Source organism: Oryzias latipes, chromosome 12 (genome assembly GCF_053564925.1).
Source record: "Oryzias latipes strain Hd-rR chromosome 12, Olatipes_Hd-rR_3.1".
In the NCBI taxonomy this organism is placed as follows: Eukaryota; Metazoa; Chordata; class Actinopteri; order Beloniformes; family Adrianichthyidae; genus Oryzias; species Oryzias latipes.
In genome coordinates this window covers 3534937-3555346 of record NC_136248.1, presented here as the reverse complement: position 1 = coordinate 3555346, position 20410 = coordinate 3534937, and the positions used below count along the sequence as shown (strand labels likewise).

The 20410-nt window shown below is 44.2% G+C and overlaps 2 protein-coding genes across 2 annotated transcripts in view; one reads left to right on the top strand and one right to left on the bottom strand.

Annotated features, from left to right (window-relative positions):
* Nucleotides 1–523: 523 nt before the first annotated feature.
* On the bottom strand, nt 524–12080 carry sptlc1 (serine palmitoyltransferase, long chain base subunit 1). The gene is made up of 15 exons (XM_004075124.5): nt 11952–12080; nt 9746–9856; nt 9578–9672; nt 8460–8553; nt 8310–8382; nt 5971–6103; nt 5771–5900; nt 5599–5688; nt 3849–3956; nt 2125–2220; nt 1546–1642; nt 1320–1374; nt 1026–1143; nt 882–955; nt 524–806 (listed from the first exon to the last, which is right to left on the bottom strand). The coding sequence occupies exons 1-15, from the start codon at nt 12003–12005 to the stop codon at nt 713–715; spliced, it is 1422 nt and encodes a 473-aa protein (XP_004075172.1). The 5' UTR covers nt 12006–12080; the 3' UTR covers nt 524–712.
* A 4132-nt stretch (nt 12081–16212) lies between these two features.
* The window catches only part of megf10 (multiple EGF-like-domains 10), a 58584-nt gene continuing 54386 nt past the window's right edge, over nt 16213–20410 (top strand). Inside the window, exon 1 of the mRNA XM_011482096.4 lies at nt 16213–16349. The gene's annotated coding sequence lies outside the window, so the exon portion shown is untranslated. The remainder of the gene's footprint in view (nt 16350–20410) is intronic.

Sequence of the window (20410 nt, the reverse complement as noted above, 5' to 3'; positions counted from 1 at the left end):
TGTCCAGTACACGGAACAACCCCTCTCACCCCCTGTAAGCGACGGTAAGGACTATGAGTAGCTCATTTTGCCAGAGACTGCTGCACCCCCAGTGCGAAAAAGAGCGTTACCGGAGGTCCTTCATCCCAACAGCAGTCAGACTATTCAACAACACGGTCTAGGACTTTTAAGCAGAAGGCGGAAGGCATTCCGCCGAAACATGTCGGTAGGTTTTACACAAAACAAACCCAGTGTCTGATAAAAATTAATTTAACTGCTTAATAGAACTTATAGACACAATGAACTTCATTGAATCATCACGGTCTAGGACTGCTGAAACCGCTGCTGTTATTTATTACCTTATTTATGACCTGTAATTTTACTTCCACCTTGTATTGTTACTATTTTTATTCTTACTCAATGCTACTTTATTTTTTGTACTTTTCCAACTGCTATTTTTCTTGTTTTTGGCTGCTGTGACAGCTTAATTTCCCTCTGGGGATCAATAAAGTCCTATCTTATCTTATCTAAGACACAACTCAGCTTTGATTCAGAAACCTTTAATAACAGATCCATCCGCTCACAACATCTGAAGCATCATCTGGACCCGACGCCAGCTTCTCTGAGAACAGTTGCATTAGGAAAATAGTGGGCGGGGCCCGTCCAGCCTCGCAGGGCCTACAGTCCCTCCCAGGGAAACAGAGAGAGCGAGTCGGAGGTTTTGTCCACACCATCATCTGAGGAAGATGGAGGCAGCCTCACGGATGCAGGACACTGCCTTCTGGATGTCTTCATCTGTCTGCTCCACCGTCACCACCACCCTGATGCTGTGAAGCAGGAGGAAGAGGAAGGTGCTTACACAGCACAGCACTGCAGGAATGGAGGGGGGAGGAGCGTCTTACCTGGGTGGGGGCATGAAGCGCTCCTCTTTCTCCAGGTAGCGGGCCACAGTCAGAGCCACGTGTCTGTCCAAACACTGAGCCAGAACACAGCAGTCAGTAAGAAGCAGCTCCAACATTCCAAGTTCTCGCAGACGTTTGACCTACGTGATCCACGATGGAGCGCAGCAGCTGCAGGTCGGAACTCCTGCAGCCCGAGCTTCTCTCCAGCTGCAGGTGAAGAGCCGGGCTGAACGGCACCCCCACCAACTTCAGACCTGGAATCCTGTCAAACAAAGCCAGCAAAAAGCAGGAGCATCGCATCAAGGAGCCCACACCATGATGCCGCCTCAGCATGCAGGTAAGGCGAGCTCTGTAGCTGAGCACATCGGAGTGGATGTCCACAGATGTAACTGTGTCAAAGCAGCCTCAAACCTCTGACAGCAGGAGGAACATACTCACCCCTGCAGAGCCTGGTGGACCTGGCTGCACCTCCTCTTCAGGACGCTGAAGATCTCTGCAGGACAGAGCAGAATGTTGGTCAGACCCCAACGGCAGAGCGCTGTTTCCAAATGAAGACGCAGAGAAGAGCCCTGCGTGTTTACGAGTCTCGCACGCTAAAAATCCTCTTGGAATCGGCAAGAAGAGAGGAAGAGGAGGGAAACGTAGCTCAGAGCAGGTGTGGTACCTGGATCCTCCTCCATGATGCTGAGGGCTTCGATGGCGGCAGCAGCCAGCATGGGAGGCAGGGAGGCAGAGAAGCAGTAACCCTGACCCGAGAGCCGCTGAAACACAGGAGAGCCTTCGTCACGGCGGATCTGATGAGTTCCTGTAGATTCTGGCTCCACTTCGTTCTCGATGCAGATCGCTGTCAGAAGATCTCCTTCATCAATCTTTCCATGCCGCTTACCGCTCCTCTTCAGAGCTTTGTGAAGGTCTGCTTTTCTCCATTAGGTTTTATTCAAACACGGTTTCTGTGTTGTGATTTTCACCTTGAAATTCAAACTGTTTTCCGCTTCAGCGCCAACTCAACAAACCCGATCAGTTCAAAAGGTGTGTCTTGAACCCGTGTGCCATCTTGTGGGGTCCAGATGACCCCACTCCCAAAGTTAACCTTGGGAGTGGGGTCATCTGGACCCCACAAGATAGCCCAAGGGTTAATCTCTAGAAAGGGTCTTCCATGCAGGTCTGTCTCTCCTCACGCTTTGGTGGCGACGTCTCGATGAGCAGAAGGAGCAACAGGCACAGAGCGGCTTTCTGCCCTCACCTGGTGATCGATGACAAAAGAGCGTCCGCAGCAGAAGCCCCCAATGGAGGCCACGGCGTTCTCCATGTTGGCACTGATGAGGTCAATGTCGTCGATCTGTGTGGAGCAGAAACATGTCAGCTTGAGGAGTGAAGCAGCCGATCGTCTTCACGCTGCAGGTTCAGCAGTGATGAGGGCAGATCTGGTCACAGGACATGCGTCACATGTCTGATTACTGCAGCTGCAAACGGATCAAGCTTTTTACAGCCTGTGTGGACCTGTGTGAGTGGACACGGTGGGAACAGGGGGTGTGGCTTATGAAGACTCATTCTATTCTAGATCACACTTGTTGTAAAGCCTCATAGAAAGAGGGGAGTCTTCTGTTGTGTCGGGAGGAGTAACCAGTCGTCATCAGATGGTTGTGATGTGACGTTTATAAAAAAAAAAAAGGCGATGGTGACTCCGCCCCCTTGGTGTCCGTTTGCCGCTGGAGGATGTTGCTCCGGGCATGAGGGAGCAGGAAGGCCCCCTCATCCCGGGTTCATGGAAGTGTGGGCTCGCTTTCGGATCTCCACCGCCTCCGTGATGCATCTGCGGTGCGGAGGACTTTGGCCTTTTCCCAGTCCATGGTGGGTTTTTCTTGCTTGCAGTGGTCCGTTATGGCGGATTTCATATTTTCTTGAGATGGCTGTTGTCGTCTGGAGCGACATCCTCCAGCAGCAAATGGACATCAAGGGGCGGAGTCACAGGCAACTCTGCCCCAATCTGTCACAATCAACTGCTTTTCTAAAAGTCTCATCACAACCATGTGATGACGACTCTGACGAAGACGTCCGTGGAAACATGTCAGGTATGTGAAAATACACAACCGTGTCTGATAACAGAAGAACCTAAGAAGTCAGTTATTAATACAGACACCATGAAGGTTAATGAACTAGTAACTAGTCTTGTTCCACCTGCCCTGACAGGTCAATCATCCTGCCTGTCGTGATCCTGCCATGATTCCGTTGTGTTTCTCTGCATGCAGTTGTTGCTTTTCTTAGTTGTTTGTAGAGTCATCTATTGTTGTGTGCTGGTTTTGTGGTGAGTTCGACTCCGTTTGGGTGAAAGGCACCTTTCCTGACGAGGGCACAAACTACCCACTCAAACGCAGATAAAATAACAATGTGCTCCGTCTCTTGATCACCTCAGACTTTCAGAGCTGTGAGGAGGAAAGAGCACAAATGATCTCTTCGTCTGGAGCCCATTTATTACGGTTATCGTCAAAACTGATCACTAGAAACTGAAGGAACTGCTCCAAACCACGTGGAGGGACTCCAGACACGACTCTGGAGAAGGGGGGGTCTGCAACCTGAGGCTCCAGAGTCACATGCGACTCTTTCAGGCCTCCTTTGTGGCTCTTTTAGAAAAGAAAGCCACCAATTGGAATAACTAATGGGTTTGTAGTTAATCTCAATTTTGTTTTAGTTAAGTACTGTCAATGACATTTTTAACAGAGTAGATACAGTAATTGATTAAAATGATGGTAACATGTTTGATCTGCTGACAGAGTGGCTTACCTGCGTCACTATAAGCTTAAAGCACACATTCTGATCTTCTGCTGCACAACAGTCTAGTTTTTAACGTTTAGAACTTCTGTACATCTATATCCATAGATTTAAAAACACGTGATCACTGCAGCATCTCTGAACTCCACCAGGAGCTCGTCTGAGAGCCGCTTTCTGTCCCAGGCTCAGAATACTCACATTGACCCCGAAGTGCTCGGTGACTCCTTTCCCGTGTTCCCCCAGCACACCGAACGACATGCTCTCCTCCAGGAAGATCCTCACCTTGTATTTGTACTTGAGCCTAACCTAGAAGGACAAATGTGCGGCATGAAGAGTTTCTGTCAGAGGAGGAGCTGCTCCTCTGTGACTCCTTCAGACCGCAGGAGAAGGAGCATCAGAGCAGGAAAAAAAAAAGGTTGAAGACAGTTAGTCCAGGAATGGAAAATTCAGCTGGTAGGTTTAGTAAAAGAATGTTTTAAAAAGGATTTGTAAATATATGACAGTTAAAAGATGAACAGATACTTAAAGAACTGTTTAAAAAATGATAAAATTTTTTGGAAGCGTATGAATTAGAAAACAAGAAAACCGAAGGGACAATGTACGGACAATAATGACCTTTACAGATGCTTTGGTACCTTGATGCTGTTATTCTTTTGTCAAAATTCTCAAGTGTTTATGTTATTATGTTGAATGTATCTAAACGTATGAATTAAATAAAGTTAGCATGGAGTCAGAATTATTCCGATTTTTCTTCTACCCACTTCTCTTATGAGCACTTTATCACCTTCTTTCATATAACGTTATATTTTTTGTTTCAATCATTAAATCAATCATGAAGGATTTATGCTAAAGTCTTTCCAAAGGCGGAATTGTTTCATCCTTGATTATGAAGATAGTGGAGAGTTAAAAAAGGTTTTCTAGTTTCTGGATGTTTAGTTGAGCTATGGGGAGAGGGAGAAAACCACAAAACGACCAGTGGAAGGAAGGATGGCAGGTAGAAAGTTGAAAGAATAATTAAAGAATTCAAGTTCAATCATGTTTCTTAAAAGATGGTAAAACAGTGGTATGGTAATGAGTGACTCCTTCAAAGATTGCTGGCTAACCAACAGCTGGCAAAAAGACAAACACACTACAGAATTTTTAGTCATGGGGGTTTTAAATGGCTAAGTAAAAATGAATTGTCAGGTTGGGTTTGGAAAAAGGAAGCTTAGTTAAAAATCAAAGTTTTAAAATGAATTGTTGGAAAGTTGGTTCTTTGTTTATTAAAGGATAAAGATAACTAGAAACTATAGATAAAGAATTAGAAAAGAATAGAATGCTAATAATAGAAATGTTGCTAAGTGTTTGTTAGATCAAGGATGTTTAAAGGATGGCTGGTTAAAGAAAGGAACTAAATTAATTAAAAAGGATCGTTAGTTAAACATCCGCTCCGATGAAAACTGCGTTTTGAACAAGTTCTCGTGGCATTTTTCTCATGATGGAGGACAAATTGACAGAAAATGAAGCTCAAATGTGCATTTCTCAATCAGAATGGCGTTTAAAAAAGATCGTATTTGGGCCACAAGTTCCCTGCACTGAGGAGGGGAAGGGGGGGCGGGGTTGCTCCATGGCAACAGTCAGAGGTGAATTTCTAATGAACTCCTGCTGCTCTGCAGAAACTATGTCCTAGAAAACGACACAGGTTTTATTTTGGAGAGGAAGAAAAAAACAATCACAATTAAAAGACCAATGGGAACGCTTTTACAAAAGATTGAAGCATGACGGGAGAGCAACTTGACAGGAATTGTAGATTAATGACAGTTCGAGTTGAGGGACGGGTATTTATTTAAGAGGAAGATAACTTAAAGCGTATACAGTAACAGGAGGTTTATTGAGGAGCAGCTAATCAAAAGACTGACAGTGAAGTCAACTGGTCGTTAAAGGATGGCTAGTGAAATGATGACATTACCAGCTCAGGGAGGGGGCAGACGTCTGCGGTGTTGATGTACAGCCCCTCCACTACAATGAACTTGCGCGTCACTCGAGCTTTTCGGGGATTCTAGGAGAAGCAAACAGGAAGTCGAGTGTCAGCCAGGTGAGCTTCAGCGCGAGCGCCTCACTCAACAAAAGTCCGAAGCCACCTTCTGGTCCTCCAGCTCCTGCTCCTTCAGCAGCCTCTCCAGATCCTCCATGTCATTGTGCTTGAAGTATTTGATGAAGCTCCGAGACGCCTGAAGGCCTTTCTGGATGGAGAAGCAGGCGGCTTCGTCCCTGCACGCAGACGTAGGGGCGTCAGCATCCAGATGGGGGAGCGGGCGGGCTCTTCTGTTAGTGAACTCACACAAAGATGATGTCCCCCCTCTTGGAGTAGGCTGGGATGGCACTGGCAATGGTGGCAAAGCCGTACGAGTAAATGATGGCTTCCTCTGTCCTCATGAACTTTGCGAGACGGCTTTCCAGCTCCAGATGGACATCTGAGGAGGAAATGAGAATCCTCTTTAATTATGGCGTGATAAAGACCCACACAGGAGGAAGGAGGGGCAGGGGGGGGATTTCCATAGTTTCTGCTGTTTTTCCAGCTATCATTGCTGATTGCTGAAGTCAGAGATGATCAGCCAATCAGAATATGGAATCACCACATCCGGTGATCAATAATAAGTTCATAAACAAGCAGGCTAGTTCCTGAGGACCAGAGTGATCTGATGATTCAACATCCAGTTGGACCATAGCATGAAAAAGAGCTTGGCCACAGTAGAAAGACGCAGAGATCCAGCAGCATACAGCTGCAGTCAACCGGACGGTCCCAGCTGTTTGGGCGCTGCATCCTGTTTGGGTGCTTCATGCTCCAGTCACATCCGACAAACTTCACTTCACCCTCCACAAAAATGGACAGGAGCTCTGAAGACAGACCCGCTAAAATACCAGGTTTTCCTCAGCTCAGAGCCTGAACTTGAATCCAGTAAAAGATGCCAGCCAGGTTTCTGGCCAAGACCAGTGTGCAGAGTAAATCATCAGTGTAGCAAACTGAGCTGGAATATATCTGTTTCTTCTGCACTTTTTCTACTGTCAGGCCTGGTCTGTTCATATTTGAAATGTTGGATTTTTATTGAATGACATTATTATTTTTGGTTCTTTTGTTGTGGGCTTTGAAAAAGATTTACCTTTAAAAAGAACTTAAAAGGATACGGAGAGAAACATACTTTATTTATTTATTTAAATAAGAAAAAAACACCACTGATGTGTCTATTATTTCAAATTTAATTTCTCATATATTTGTAATATCAAGCTTTGGTTGTTCCAGATTCTGTGTTTAAGCACAACGTAAGTTGGAGTTCATTTTCAATAAATACTGAATATTGCTTCATTTTGGCCCACTGTAAATCTGAGTTTGACACCCCTGGTGTAGCTCTTCAACCTGCAACCGAACAAGCTGCAGTGCCCCCCTCCAGTCCACTGGGTGACACCGCTTTGCCATGTGACGAAGAGGAAGAGGATGCTCCATTAGAGACTGTAACGTAGATCAGATCTTTGAGCATGGGGGCTGCACACTAACCCTTATCCCCCACAACACCCCCAGGTCGGGCTCTGGCTCCAGACCTGGACTGGACTGACGCCGCAAAAACAGAGAAACCCCTCCACAAACTGAGGGACTCAGAAATCTAATTATTTTATTCTGTGTTTGTCTGTCAGTTAAGACCAGAAAGGTCTGAACTTCCCTGTCAATCAAATGATGAATCGTTCACCTTTTGACAGTCAGAAGTTATTTTTAAAGACCCACTCAGATAAAAGTGGTGCTTTTGGTGTTTTTTTAAGTTTTCTGATACTGCTGCCATTTTTGCTGCACCACTACTCTTAGGTTGGGAGCGTGAGAGGCTGTAAGCTAGCCGGAGAGCATGTTAACAGGTGGATGATTGGAAGTGCGGATGGGCTTACTCCAAACCAAGAGTCGCAAACAGAAACTATGGCGAATTCCCACCCTAACCACTAAAAACTATATAGTGCGGCTCTATGTAGTGCCCTGGATTTTAATAGCAATTCGGACACCATGTTTACTACTTTTTTATTAAACCGTTGATATGACGTCATCAATTTCACAAAGTTAAAATCTAATGAACATGAGCGTTTTGTGACGATTATTTATGAGTCCACTGTCTTCTGAAGATAAAAACGTTGATGGTTTATAAAAAAATACGTTTAAATACATTTTCTTGGTAAAAATTGCTCCGATGCAATGCATTGTGGTCTGAATTCTAGTGAGCATCAATGCACACTGGTTTTTCGCAAAGACTTCTGGGAAATTTCTAGACACAAAATTTTGGAATTGTAGATTCAGACAGCTCTAGAAAACGGTAAACGAACTATAAATACTATATAGTATATATAGTTTATAGTGAGTAGGGAAGGAATTCGTACATAACGTAGGTCCTCGAAAACAACATGTTTTCTTTTTTTGGGGGGGGCAAAAAACGGTATATTAATAATAAAAAAGCACTGGGGACGCTTTGACAACAGATCAAACGATGATGGGGGTGGGACTATGAGAATCTGCTTTCTCCTGCAGAACCAAACAGCTCCTCCTGCTGCCTCCCCCTCTCTGGAGAAACAGGTGATGTTACTGCCTGATCTGCCGTCACCAGAACCGTCACCGCGTGAGGCAGACTGCAGGAACCGCACACTCACCGAAGGTCCCGTAGAAGCCTCTGGGGCCACACGTGCCCACGCCGTACTTTTTCAGGGATGCCAAAGCCTTGTCCTGAAACGAGTCAGGGGGGGAAAAAAAATCATTCCAACGTTCCCATCGGGGGGCAGAAGCTTCAGCAAAGTTCGGACCTTTACACGGTCGCTGTCCAGGAGGCCCAGGAAGTTAAAAGATGCAAAGTTGGTGCACTCTTTGCCATTAATGATGATTTTGTGGCTGGGGGGTCTGCAATAAAAATATGACAATTTGACTGTCAATGGTAACATATTCAGTTTAATGCTGCAGGCATGGAAACCCTTAAAACCCTGAGATGATTGAGGAGAACATTCAAAGACATGAACTCTGTACAATGTGGCACGTGGATCTCCTCTGGATCTCCTCAGAGTTTCTGAGGGAATCAGCGGGCGCCGTTTGTGGGACGCTGAATATCTGGAACAGGACCGTGGATCTTCTACTTCAGGGTTTTCTCAGAGAAAGCTGGAGAGCTGCTAGGGCCGAATCTGAATTCTTCCCCTATCCCTCCAACGGTAAGGGGCATTTGGAGTAATGACTGTAAGTAAGGCCCTTTTGTTTTTGCATGGCTTTTCCGGGCACTGGAAGCTACTTGCTAATGCGGGTGACCGGCGACTATTGATGACATCATCGAGTGGGAGTGACGTCTGAATTAGAAGACGTTGTTTTTGAATAACTCTCCGTTTGGTACTCCGTTTGTAGGGGGTGGGGAGAAGCCGTAGCGGTAGAGGAAGAATTCGGATTCGGCCTAATTCTCTCCTACATGAGCCTGAACGAGACACGGAGCGGAAACATCTCAGTCCAGACCGTGCACATCTCTGTGCACATCTCTGTGAGATCCAGCAATGATGGAGGCCAGCACAGAGGAAAAGCTTCAGCAAGAAAAGGGGTGTGGTCGGACATCGGCAGCTGGGATTGGTCGGCTTGATGTGCTGCACTTTTAAGTCAGGTCTGAGGACAGCTGCTACAGGCGCGAGGAATCCGAACATGCACGTTCAAAGGCAGCACGTGCACACGCGGCATTATTAAGGCGAACAAAAAGACGCACAGAGCGTGATGTGAAGCTGCTTCTGCCTGGATTTGGAGCTTGGTGAGGCTCTGGAAACGTGTGCAGAGAAGACAGATCCAACGACAGGAACACACTTCACATCTGCTGGTTTGATGCCGCAGGAGGGCTCTGGACCTGCTGATGCATGTGTAGCGAGCGCAGCGGAGGAGCGCCCCCTGGAGTTTTTACCCTGTGACCACGTCGTAGTTGAGCGAAGGGTGATCTTTGGAAACTGGAGGAACCAGAGGCTCCGGCTGCCATTCCTCGATCAGATCTTCTTTTTCCTGAAAACACAGAGGATGTCAGCCACCCGCAAACTCAGGATCTGTGGTGGAGCGTGCGCACAGGCGAGGCTACCTTCTCGGTGAGTTTGTAGGTCTCGTGCGGTTTGTAGGTCTTGGAGAAAAAAAGGAGTCTGACGATCCACAGGATCAGGATCCCCTCTAGAATCAGGTGATACGCAGGAGCCTGGAGCCCAGAGAGCAGAGGATGAAGGACCCCAGCAGAGGAGCACACCACCTATGAACACCTGAACACCTTTCTGGAATAATGGTCAGCAGTCGTGGCCGACTGGATCGGACCCGGAAATGATTCAGCCTAACTGAGGAGTGAGTGGGCGGAGCCTCTGATCTGACCTCCTTCAGCTCCTAAAAGGAAACTGAGCATAAACATTGTAACATTTATTCTGAGGCAAGATTTTCTGTGTTCAAGCTCTGAACCATCGGATTGATTGGCTTTTATGTGATGGTAACATTATTTTAATCCTGCTTCATCGGTTAACCGGTTACTCCATGTCTCCCCAGGTGTGAATGCGTGAGTGACCGGCAGCAGACTGGCGACCTGTGGGGGGTGTGAACCCCGCCTTCACCCAACAGAAGCTGGGACAATGGTCGGATGAAATAATTGATCTTTCAGATCAAATCCTAATGAACGCTGCTCTCATATTTAATTAAAGCTGTTTCAGCAGCAATTTTATTATGTTGGGGGGGGAATCTACACACAACCCTTAGCAAAAAGTAGTATACTTTATTTTACGGAGTATCCATGAGTACAAGTGTAGCAGGTAGAGACTATAGACCATGAACGTGTAGTGTAGTAGGAATACTTACTGCATACTGATACTTGTAGTATACTGCCTCACTTTAGGTATAGACCTAGTATAATTGTAGTACCTGTGTTGTTTTCTACGACATAGTTTCTGCAGGGCGGCAGGAGTTCATTAGAAATTCACCTCCGAGTTGTGGCCAGAACTGCCCTTCACAACCCCAACCCAACATTAGAGGTGCAACACAAATGGGCAGTAATATTGGTGTGTAGAAGGATGACTGAGGTAGTAGTACACGCCATTTACCACCCAGAAGCTTTTTCAAACTGTGCATTTCTTCTGCTCCACGGTCACGACGATTCGAGAAAACTTTCAGCTGCGCTGATTAAAGCTGTAGAAGGACACGGACCATAACAAGGCCTGCAGACATAACAGCGAAGAGAACTTATAAACTCTATTAAAACCAGGACGGCTGTCAATCGGGCAACAGAAAAACGAATACCAACCTTGGACGGTGGTCAGAATATGGACCCTTATTATTACCTTATAATTATAATTAAAAAAAAAAAACTTAATCAATTATTGGAGATGATTAAAGTGATTGATCTCTAATTATATCACTTCACTTGCTCCAACAATTGATTCAGCATTTTTTTCTAATGAAAAATAATCTGCACATGTATTTTTAAGTTTTGATACTTGATCTGGATTTGCTATGAAGATTTCTGAAACAGTGTTTCTGTCTGTTATTTTTAATTATAGTCATGATTTCTCAGTAAACATAATCTGCACATATGTTAGATAACTGGCCTGCATGTGCTATGTTGATTTCTAAGATAGTTTTACGTAATAAGTAATTCGTCTTTGTCAGGTGCTTTATTGATTCTTCAGGATTCTTAAGTCTGTCTGATAAAAGTTATGAACCGGATAAACTAATAATCAAATTTTAATCTTAGTTTTCTAAATACATCATGAGACAAATGCGAAAAGGAAACGTTAAACACATTTTCATTGGAGTGGGTCTTTAGAAACAGTGACTCCACAGGCACAGTCCTGCTCCATCTATTGACCTGTTGCCATGGAGAATCACTGAGGATTTGTCTTCTGTCTCAGAGTAACTAATCTAACCCTGACCAGCCTCTCTGGTGCCTGACTGTTGATAAAACTGGGAGAAATTAATCTAAACAAAAACGACACTATCTTCACCCGGGATAGATGAACCCAAAGCGAGTTCACTCAAGTTAGGTTAACCCACCGAAAACAACTCATACTAACTAACTTAACTCAGAGGCACAGAAATGAGAGGGGTTGTTGTACACTTAAGGGTAACAGAGTCCCCCTCCACCCTTCCGCACGCGGAGCCCTGATGCTCCGCCCCCGGAGGACCCCCGGAGAACACCAGCCGCGCGCGCCCAAACATCGTTTCCTTAAGCTAGCAGTGAAGAACGGTCCAGGTGCTGAAGAAAGACCCCCCTCCCTCCCTCCCTCCCTACCGTCGGAGCGGGGGTCCCACCATACCTCGTAGAAGGCCTGAACCATCTCCACCAGCACCCACTGCTGCCCGGCCGCCATGACGCTTCCGCCTTCTGTGATGTCATCGTCATGCTGCGTTCAGGGTCCAGCTGGAATGTCAAACAATTCCCATCAAATCCTCGGTCATTTTAATGTACATTTAATTAGTTCCATTTTAGTTTGTTAAAATTCGGAATCCGACTTGTTTTGTTCAGCTGAACTGAATTTTTAAGCAGATTTGCACCTGCCGAAATTCACTTTAAAATCCAAAATACTGAAAGAATTAGAAGGTAAATTAGTGGGTTGCATGTAACCCTATTCTGATGAAAATGGTGTTTTTGGTGTTTTTAACATGTTTTTGTGGCATTTTTCTTATGACGGAGGACATCTGTTAAGAAAAGTTTTAAAGCTGAGCATTTCTTTATGCAAATTATTGTGAATCAGGAGCAGACAAGAAAATGCAGCTTGAAAAAGATCATATTTGTGATGTAGAAAATTCGCTTGGGGGCCACAAGCTCCCTGCTCTGCTCCATTCTGATTGGTCCACTTGCAGACAAACATATCCGTGTATGTCTTCATTTTCCTTTCGTAGCTGGCATCTGGCCCAAGACTGTATGACTGGATAGATCTGACATTGATCTCCATTTTTGTTGCACCTCTAATGTTAGGTTGGGGGTGGAACGGGCTGTAAGCTATCGGCAGAGGGTGTTAACAGAGAGCTCTCAGTAACAGGGATGGGGTTGCTCAGGGCCAACAGCCCCACCCACATCTGGAATACATCTCAACCACATCTCAAACTATATCCCAGAAAACGACACTGTTTTTTTTTTAAAATTTTGGCTAGAAATGACATCATCATGATTAAAAGACCACCGGGAACACTTTTACAACAGATCCAAAGATGATTGAAGTGGGACTTTAATGACAGCATTTCCTATCAAACAGCTAGGTGGCTCAGTTGGCTGGGTATAAGACCGGGTTGGCTTCCCAAATGGCACAATGAACCTCCCCCAGTGCGGGTCCTTGGGCGAGCACCTTCATGTTAATATTGCAGCCAAAGGTCTTTGTCCCCCTGTGCCGGTCCCCAGCCTGGATAAAATACAGTGTTCTGTCAGGAAAGACAACTGGAGTCTAAATCTTTGCTGTAACACCTGTACAAATCAGTAAAAGCTGATTAGCTGTGGTGACCCCTAAAGAGATATGCTGAAAAGGTTCACATATTTGACTTCAAACCATACACTAAGCATGTGTGGTGTCTTTGATCTGAAAGATGCTTTAACAGGTAACGTCCATATTTTGGTCCCTTTCGAAAGAATGAGTTGCAGCAGAATAAAATTGTTCCTTCTTGTTCCTGTAGGTGGAAAGTGATGGGCCAGCCCCAGTTCGCTCTGTTCAAACCTATGCCTGAATGGGAAAGAAGAAAAAAAAAATCAAATTCCTTTATTTTCACATCCTTTTTTATATATTTTTTCATACCTGGAGCAACGAACATGTCTCCAAGATAAGCCATTGTAAGTTTTCTCACAACAGTTCTATACAAACAAACAAGGTGCATGAAAAGACCGAGCCTTGAGCTGTGAGGTCGCAGGTCATGGCGGGCTGCCAACAAGCGGAAGGCGCGTCTGAACAGACATGTTTGGATGCATTTGCAGACATCAGATCTGAGTTTCTCCTCACAGGCCAGCGCAGTGCATGTGGCATGCATGTAAACTATATGATCGGGCAATAATCGCCGGCAGAGGCCGCTATCCAACATGGCAATCTGCTGTAGATGCTGAGAAGCACCAGCACCATCTGCTGAAGGAGGCTGGATCATCAAGACAGCCCTAAATAATCCATTCATTCATTTTCTTAACCCGCTATACAAAGAACAGTGGAAGACTTCGTTACCATTCAATATCCAGAAACAGTACTTAGAAAATGAAGGATGTAGGAACTTCAAGATCAAACTGATAAGAACCATAAAGAAAAGTTTCTGTGTGTCGGTGTGTGGCACTAAACTTTGGAACGGGTTCAGTAATGAGCTCAAACAATGTTCAGATATTCAAGAAAAAGGTATAAAGAAACTCTGATCTCATGATATAAAGATAAGTCGAGTTAAGGAATAATTCCAAATACATGAACTTGATGGTGGTGAAATAATCAAAGCTATTTTAATTACAACAGTAAAATTGTAAAATGAATTTACTCAGTAGGGGTGGGATTATATACGTTTGCTTCTTCCCGCTCCTTTTCAAGCAATAAATCAAGCTCTACTTGACTTTAGTTAATGATCACTGTATTTAATTAAGCAAACGTGATTTAAGTGACTTTTTGGTTTTGTTTTATTTTCTGTCTTTTTAATCTATGCATTTCATCATTTCTGTAATGACTTTGATAAATAAGTGTCAATTCTTTATTGCTTTGACTACAATGCTTGACATATATCAATAAATCAAAATCAAATCAAATCAAGACTCTTTCCAGTGACCTGACGTTGCCGCTGGCTATGCTGTTGTAGGCTTGTTGTTTGCTTTGTCACCAGCAGGGGGCAGTCTGAAACATCAGTATCCAACCTCAGTCACTGACAGAACACTGACTTTCAAATGAAGTCAGTTTTTACTTGTCTTATCTGTGATGTTTAGATCCTGCAGCGTTCACCGATCATCAGCCTCTAATTCCCACGTTCTAAGACTTACTGGAGGACAGCCGGCAAAGAAAACACTTTGGGCCAATAAATCCTAACGGGTTTTAAAGAGATTCTGAAGAATAGCTATGGAGATGCCTGCATAACCGCTGGATGCAAAGCACTCCTGAAATTTAAACCGGTTTCCAGAATGCTCTAGACTTCAGTTTAGATGATGATATTTTTAAGTATCTAACCAGAGTTTATGGGGAGAAAGAAGTTAGTTGTTAGTATTTATTCATATCCTAATGTGTGGTTGACGATCTGATTCTTGATATTCGTTCATCTTGAATGATCCGATTCATTGATGTAAGATCGATCCGTGACATGTTTAGTCAAAACCAGTGTGACTCCGAGAAAAATACCTGGTACTGAACAAGTGAAGTTTTCCAGATTTCTTCAAGATAATCAAGTGGAAATGAAATATGTGTCCAAACAAACAAGAAAACTAGAATAAATGTCCAATCCATTCACATTTTAGTTTCCTAAAGTTCAGCCAGCTGTTGTTTTTCCACATCCAAAGAATCCAAAGGGAACATTCTAACCCCTTGTGCTATCTTATGGGGTCCAGATGACCCTACCCTTGCATTGACGTGTTCTCCCTACCATGACAAAGGTGGATAAAGGTGGAAAGATTTCATGTAATGCATGGACACCAGTGAAGATCACAAATCATTGAAGACAAAAGCTTCAGCGCACTGTCTAGTGGGTCTAGATGACCCAACTCCCAACCAGTAGCAGAAGTGGGGTCATCTGGACCCCACAACATAGCATGAGGGTTAGAACCTTCTAGCAGTGTGTTTCCACACATTGGACTGGAATGATGGACTGATCCATTTCTGCTGCATCACATTTGTGTTGATGCACTTGGTTGTTTTAATGTTACAGTAAAATGAATCTACTGAACCTCAATCCAAACAATATTTTCCAATTACACTTTGATTTATTTCATTATGAAGCAATTTTATAACGGTATAAGTCGATTTTAATAACAACTTGCCTCAGACAGATTATTCTGGTTGAATCATAGGAATCATTAATCGATTCATCAAATAAATCGATGAATTCCAGAAGTTTGGCAAGGTGGGGAGGGCGGTGCAACACTCCAAGAACAAATTCAAACTTAAACAGGAAAGCGAAAGATAAATAACACAAATAGCATGAGCTGTCTTTAGCTCAACCGAACACAACACAAAACCTCTGGATTTCATTTGACATCTTTAATTCTGCCACTTATAAACAAAAGGGAGGTGGCTAAAGGTTGATTGAGAGTAAACGACGTTTTATTTTATTTACTAAAATCCTGCAGTAAATGTCAGACACATGTGGAAGAAAATAGAAGACGACAAAAATGAACAAACAAAAAAAAGACACAAAATCAGTTCTAGTTTAGATTAAAGTTGTCTTTAGTTCCAGAAAAAAGAGCTGACTGAACAAAACACCCTGCTTACTCAAAGCCCCATCAGGAGAACAGATTTCTGCCCCTTCCTGCGGGTCTCCGTGCCCCCCATCGCCGTGTCTCCTCGGCCGTGACGTCACTGAAGGATGAAAGGCCGAGAAGCAGATTGGTGAGGAGTTTTAGGGGGCGGGGCTAGTTGGTGACGGACGGGCGCCGGGGGGCCGCGGCTCCTCAGACCGAGCTGGGCATCAGCTGCACCCGTACGGACCTCTGCAGACCCCCAGCGCACCGAGCCCGGACCCATGAGGCCGGACCCCGCCCGCAGGTGAACTCTGTCCAGGTGAGATCCGCGCGCAGACTCATAGCGGGCACCAGGCATGAGCGGAGTAGAGTATTGATCATGTCTCCTGTGAGCAGAGGAAAACCCATAAACTGCACAGTTCAAATCTTCATCGGATAACCTTCACGTGATGTGGGAAGTCTTCCTCTGGAGTCTTCCTCACTGCAGGATTGAGGGAGAAGAACAGAGGCTGACCTGATCCCTGCAGCCTGTCTGTGGTTGTTTTCTGATGAAGTGATGTGGAGCTCAGAGATGAGGCTCAGAAAGGAACTTGGATCATTTTCTTCCTGACACTTCAGGGATGTTTGTGATAAAAACTCAAATGTTCCCTCTTTAGATTTAGAAACAGTCAGATAAATGTGTGTCCATGCGGGCTGCTGCACTTGTGCTGAAATTCCATCAAAGTGGAGCAGAAAGATGAGACACTTGTGTTTCTGATGAGGACTTTGTGAGGACTACGTTTCCTAAGAATCTCCTGCAGGAAAGTCTGACTTCATGATTGCCTTGTGACTGAAGCACTGACACAAAAGTGTGTGTGTGGATGGATGCAACAATCTTTGCAGCTGAGCTGTGCAACATCACCTTTTTGGTATTTATAATAACATAACGACTTAAATCGCCTTTTACTTTGATTACGTGTCCCGTCTCAGCTGACAGCAACTCACCCTTGTATTGCACCTCCTTGTTTTTGTGTTGTGTTTGTTGTCTTGTGTTGAGTTTCTCAGTTGTGTTGCGGATGTTGTGCCCTCTGGTGGTGCCTAGTGTTCTGGGCTGTGGCATCCGAGTAAACAGTCCTGTAAGCCTTACTGCGCATGCTCAGAATTCAGGTCAATTCAAACAACTGCATTTATCCCTGAGGGGCAATTCTGTCTTTTAGAGGTTGTAGAGAGTGGCACATAAAAAACAAACACAAAAAGAAACTGTACCGTGCTTTGATTCCCCGATACGAGGAGAGGCCGAATATTACACAATGAAGACAAAATATACATGAGAAAAAACACGATAACACAAAGTGAGATAGTGTATTCATGTTAATTTAGTGTAATTGTAATGATTAGCTGGCTGGTAAGTCAGTGTTATGAAACTGGACCTCCCTGGGTACAAAGACTGTCTTCATCCTCTGAGTTTTGTGTCCGGGAAGCTAAAGTCTGCAGAAAGTAAAGGTTAGTTGTTTGGAGGTATGAGCATAAAACGTGTGAAGCTATGAAAAGAGTTTTTGGAGGGTTTTTTTTGAGCTGTTGACATTGTTCATTTTGGGGTTTATCTGGTTGTCATGGTTGAAATTGTTCCTATTGTTTCATTTATTTTTGTATTTTTCTTGTGGTTTTCACAAGTCTCAGTTGTGATGTTTGGAATGAGATGTGTGCATGGATCCGTTTTCTAAAGGCGTCAGTTTAGATGGCTGTCATGGCTCTCCTGGTTCGCAGCAAATTTGGGACTAGATCATCCAGGTGCTGCTTCACAAAACACACAGAACCAAGCAAAGATGGACAAAATGCATCTTTGCAGTGTGGACCAGCCAAGACTTGCAACTAAAAGAAAGAGCCAAGACAGAGGAACCAAAGACCCCAGCATCAGAACCTTGTTGCTTTATTGACACAGTTTGGATGGGATAATATTAAAAAACCTTCCAAAAACTTGATGGTAGGCCTGCACAATACATCGCAAATTTATCGTTATCGCAATATTGAACTGTGCAATATGCATATAGCAAAAGACGTGTGGTAACTTTAGATGTGTTAAAACAATCCTATGGCAGCTTTAAGTATTTAGCAAATCAAATAAATCCATTTAGGCATTTGACCAATCGGATGAAGCCCTTTGATGTTAGATGTTCGCCGCCCATGTAGACTAATTTCATTCAATTAATTTAAGGTATGTTGACTCTTATTTAAATTAAACTGTTGCAGTAAAATGGAAATGATGTTTTTGGTTGTTTTGCTATTTGTTCACGTATCAAAAGTTATATTTGCATCGCAATATTGATCACTAATATCGCGAGTTTTCCTCACATTGTGCTGCCCTACTAGATGGTATTTCATAAACCATATCAGACTTTTTCTGTTGTCTTTGTTTCCTTTTTTGGGTAATAACTCATCCAGTAATGAGCCTAAATAAACATATAATCCAAAGTTTTCTTCGTTTTGGAGCTTAAGAAATCCCGTCTCACCTGCTGCTGATCACCTGGATGAGGTTAGTTGGAAAACATGTGGGACTCTGAGCCTCAAAGCCTGGAGTTTGACGCCTGTGCTCTCCGTTATTTGACTCCATATGTGCACACTAAAGGTTTCAGGATGTTCTGATGACCAAAAGGCTGAGGTCCTCCATGTCCCTTTGGACCAGTGGATGATAGGACTAGACACGGGAAAGCTGTGTCTTTAAAGAAACTAAGTTAGTGCCTCTCCCACCAAAGGGGTCCACTTTTGTTAGAAAGAGTGGACGAGTCAGGAGACGGTTCCTCCTTAGAGTAAGTAAGTAAGTTGTATTTATTTAGTGCCTTTCACAGATAAAATCACAAAGCGCTGAACAAAACAAACCATACAATACAGTAAAAACACAGAAAAATCAATTAATATATCCGGTAAAACAAAACTAAATTGAACAAAACACATGAGGAATAGAAATGACAATGAAACCAGTCAGCTAAAAGCATTAATGAATAAAAGTGTCCTCAGTTGACTCTTAAAAGAATCGACAGTGTCGACCACACGAAGGGACAGAGGGAGGGCATTCCAGAGTCTGGGGGCTATTGCCTGGAACGACCAGTCACCTCTGATTTTATATTTGGTCCTAAAAATCTTTAAAAGATTTTGATCCGAAGATCGTTGGGCACGGCCAGAAGCATAGGGACAGAGTAAGTCTGATAAGTATTTTGGGGTCTGTCCGTTTAAAGCTCTATAGCGGGGCGGGGGCAAGTTTGACACCAAGAGCCGAAATGTTTAACTGTGAGAGTCAAAGAGCCCACACTGACCTGCCAGACATCCACACAAACACGCAATTAAAGCCATATTATTTTCCATAACACACTCCTCTCCCTACAACACAACAGCAAGTATTGCACTTGTGTTTATTTCAAGGAAAGTGTCCACCCTCAATACACACATCAAATGCAGCTTAGCCAGAGTTAAAACAGCAACTACCCTGGAGGTCAGATACCCCCTCCCCACACCCACACACACACACCCTCTCATCTCACACACACACACACACACACCCACACACACACACACACACACACCCCCACACACACACACACACACACACCAGACACACACACTCTCTCTCTCTCTCACTCTTTTCTGTGGCTCTCTCTGACACACACAGCTACTCAGTGACGTGCGGTGAGGTTGATGGCTGGTGAGGCACTGACTCCTCTGAAGGAGTTATTACCCAAAAAAAGGAGTCAGACCCCCGCAAATGATTGGCGGTCACGTCTGTGTCGGGAGCAGGATCAAAACTCACAAACTGCCAAAGTACTTTTCTTATTTTGTATTATTTATTTTAAATACCCCCTGATGAATTTGAGAGTGGTTTAAGAGGGAAATAACTATGATATGAAGCACAATATAGACATATAGTTACAACCCAGCTGGTCAGTCACTGTCTCTGTAGCGGGGAGACGAGAGCCAAGCTGCAGATTAATTGGCTGCATTGGAGAACTGTCTGTGCCCCATTCACAGCATGACTTCGAACAGTCTCAGAGAGGGAGAAGTAAACAGAGGAGCAAATAACATATTTTCCTCTCAGCCATCAACGCCCATGTATTAGCACACACCCCAAACAGCGTGGACTTCATTTCTGCTCACAGCCCCTCACTCATGGTGAGGAACTTTACACCCAAGATTCCCCACTTCCCATGAGTCTTAGGTGCTGAAGGCGGGGCTAACCCCCAGGTCGCCATAATGTAATGAGACGCAAAGAGCTGCATGCGGCTCGAGAGCCCCGTGTTCGCCACCCCTTCTCTATAGGTTAAAAATTAATAATTTAAAATCAATAAATTCAATAACAGATTTATTAAAACAAGTAAAAAGTGAATTACAATAATCTAAACGAGAAGAAAT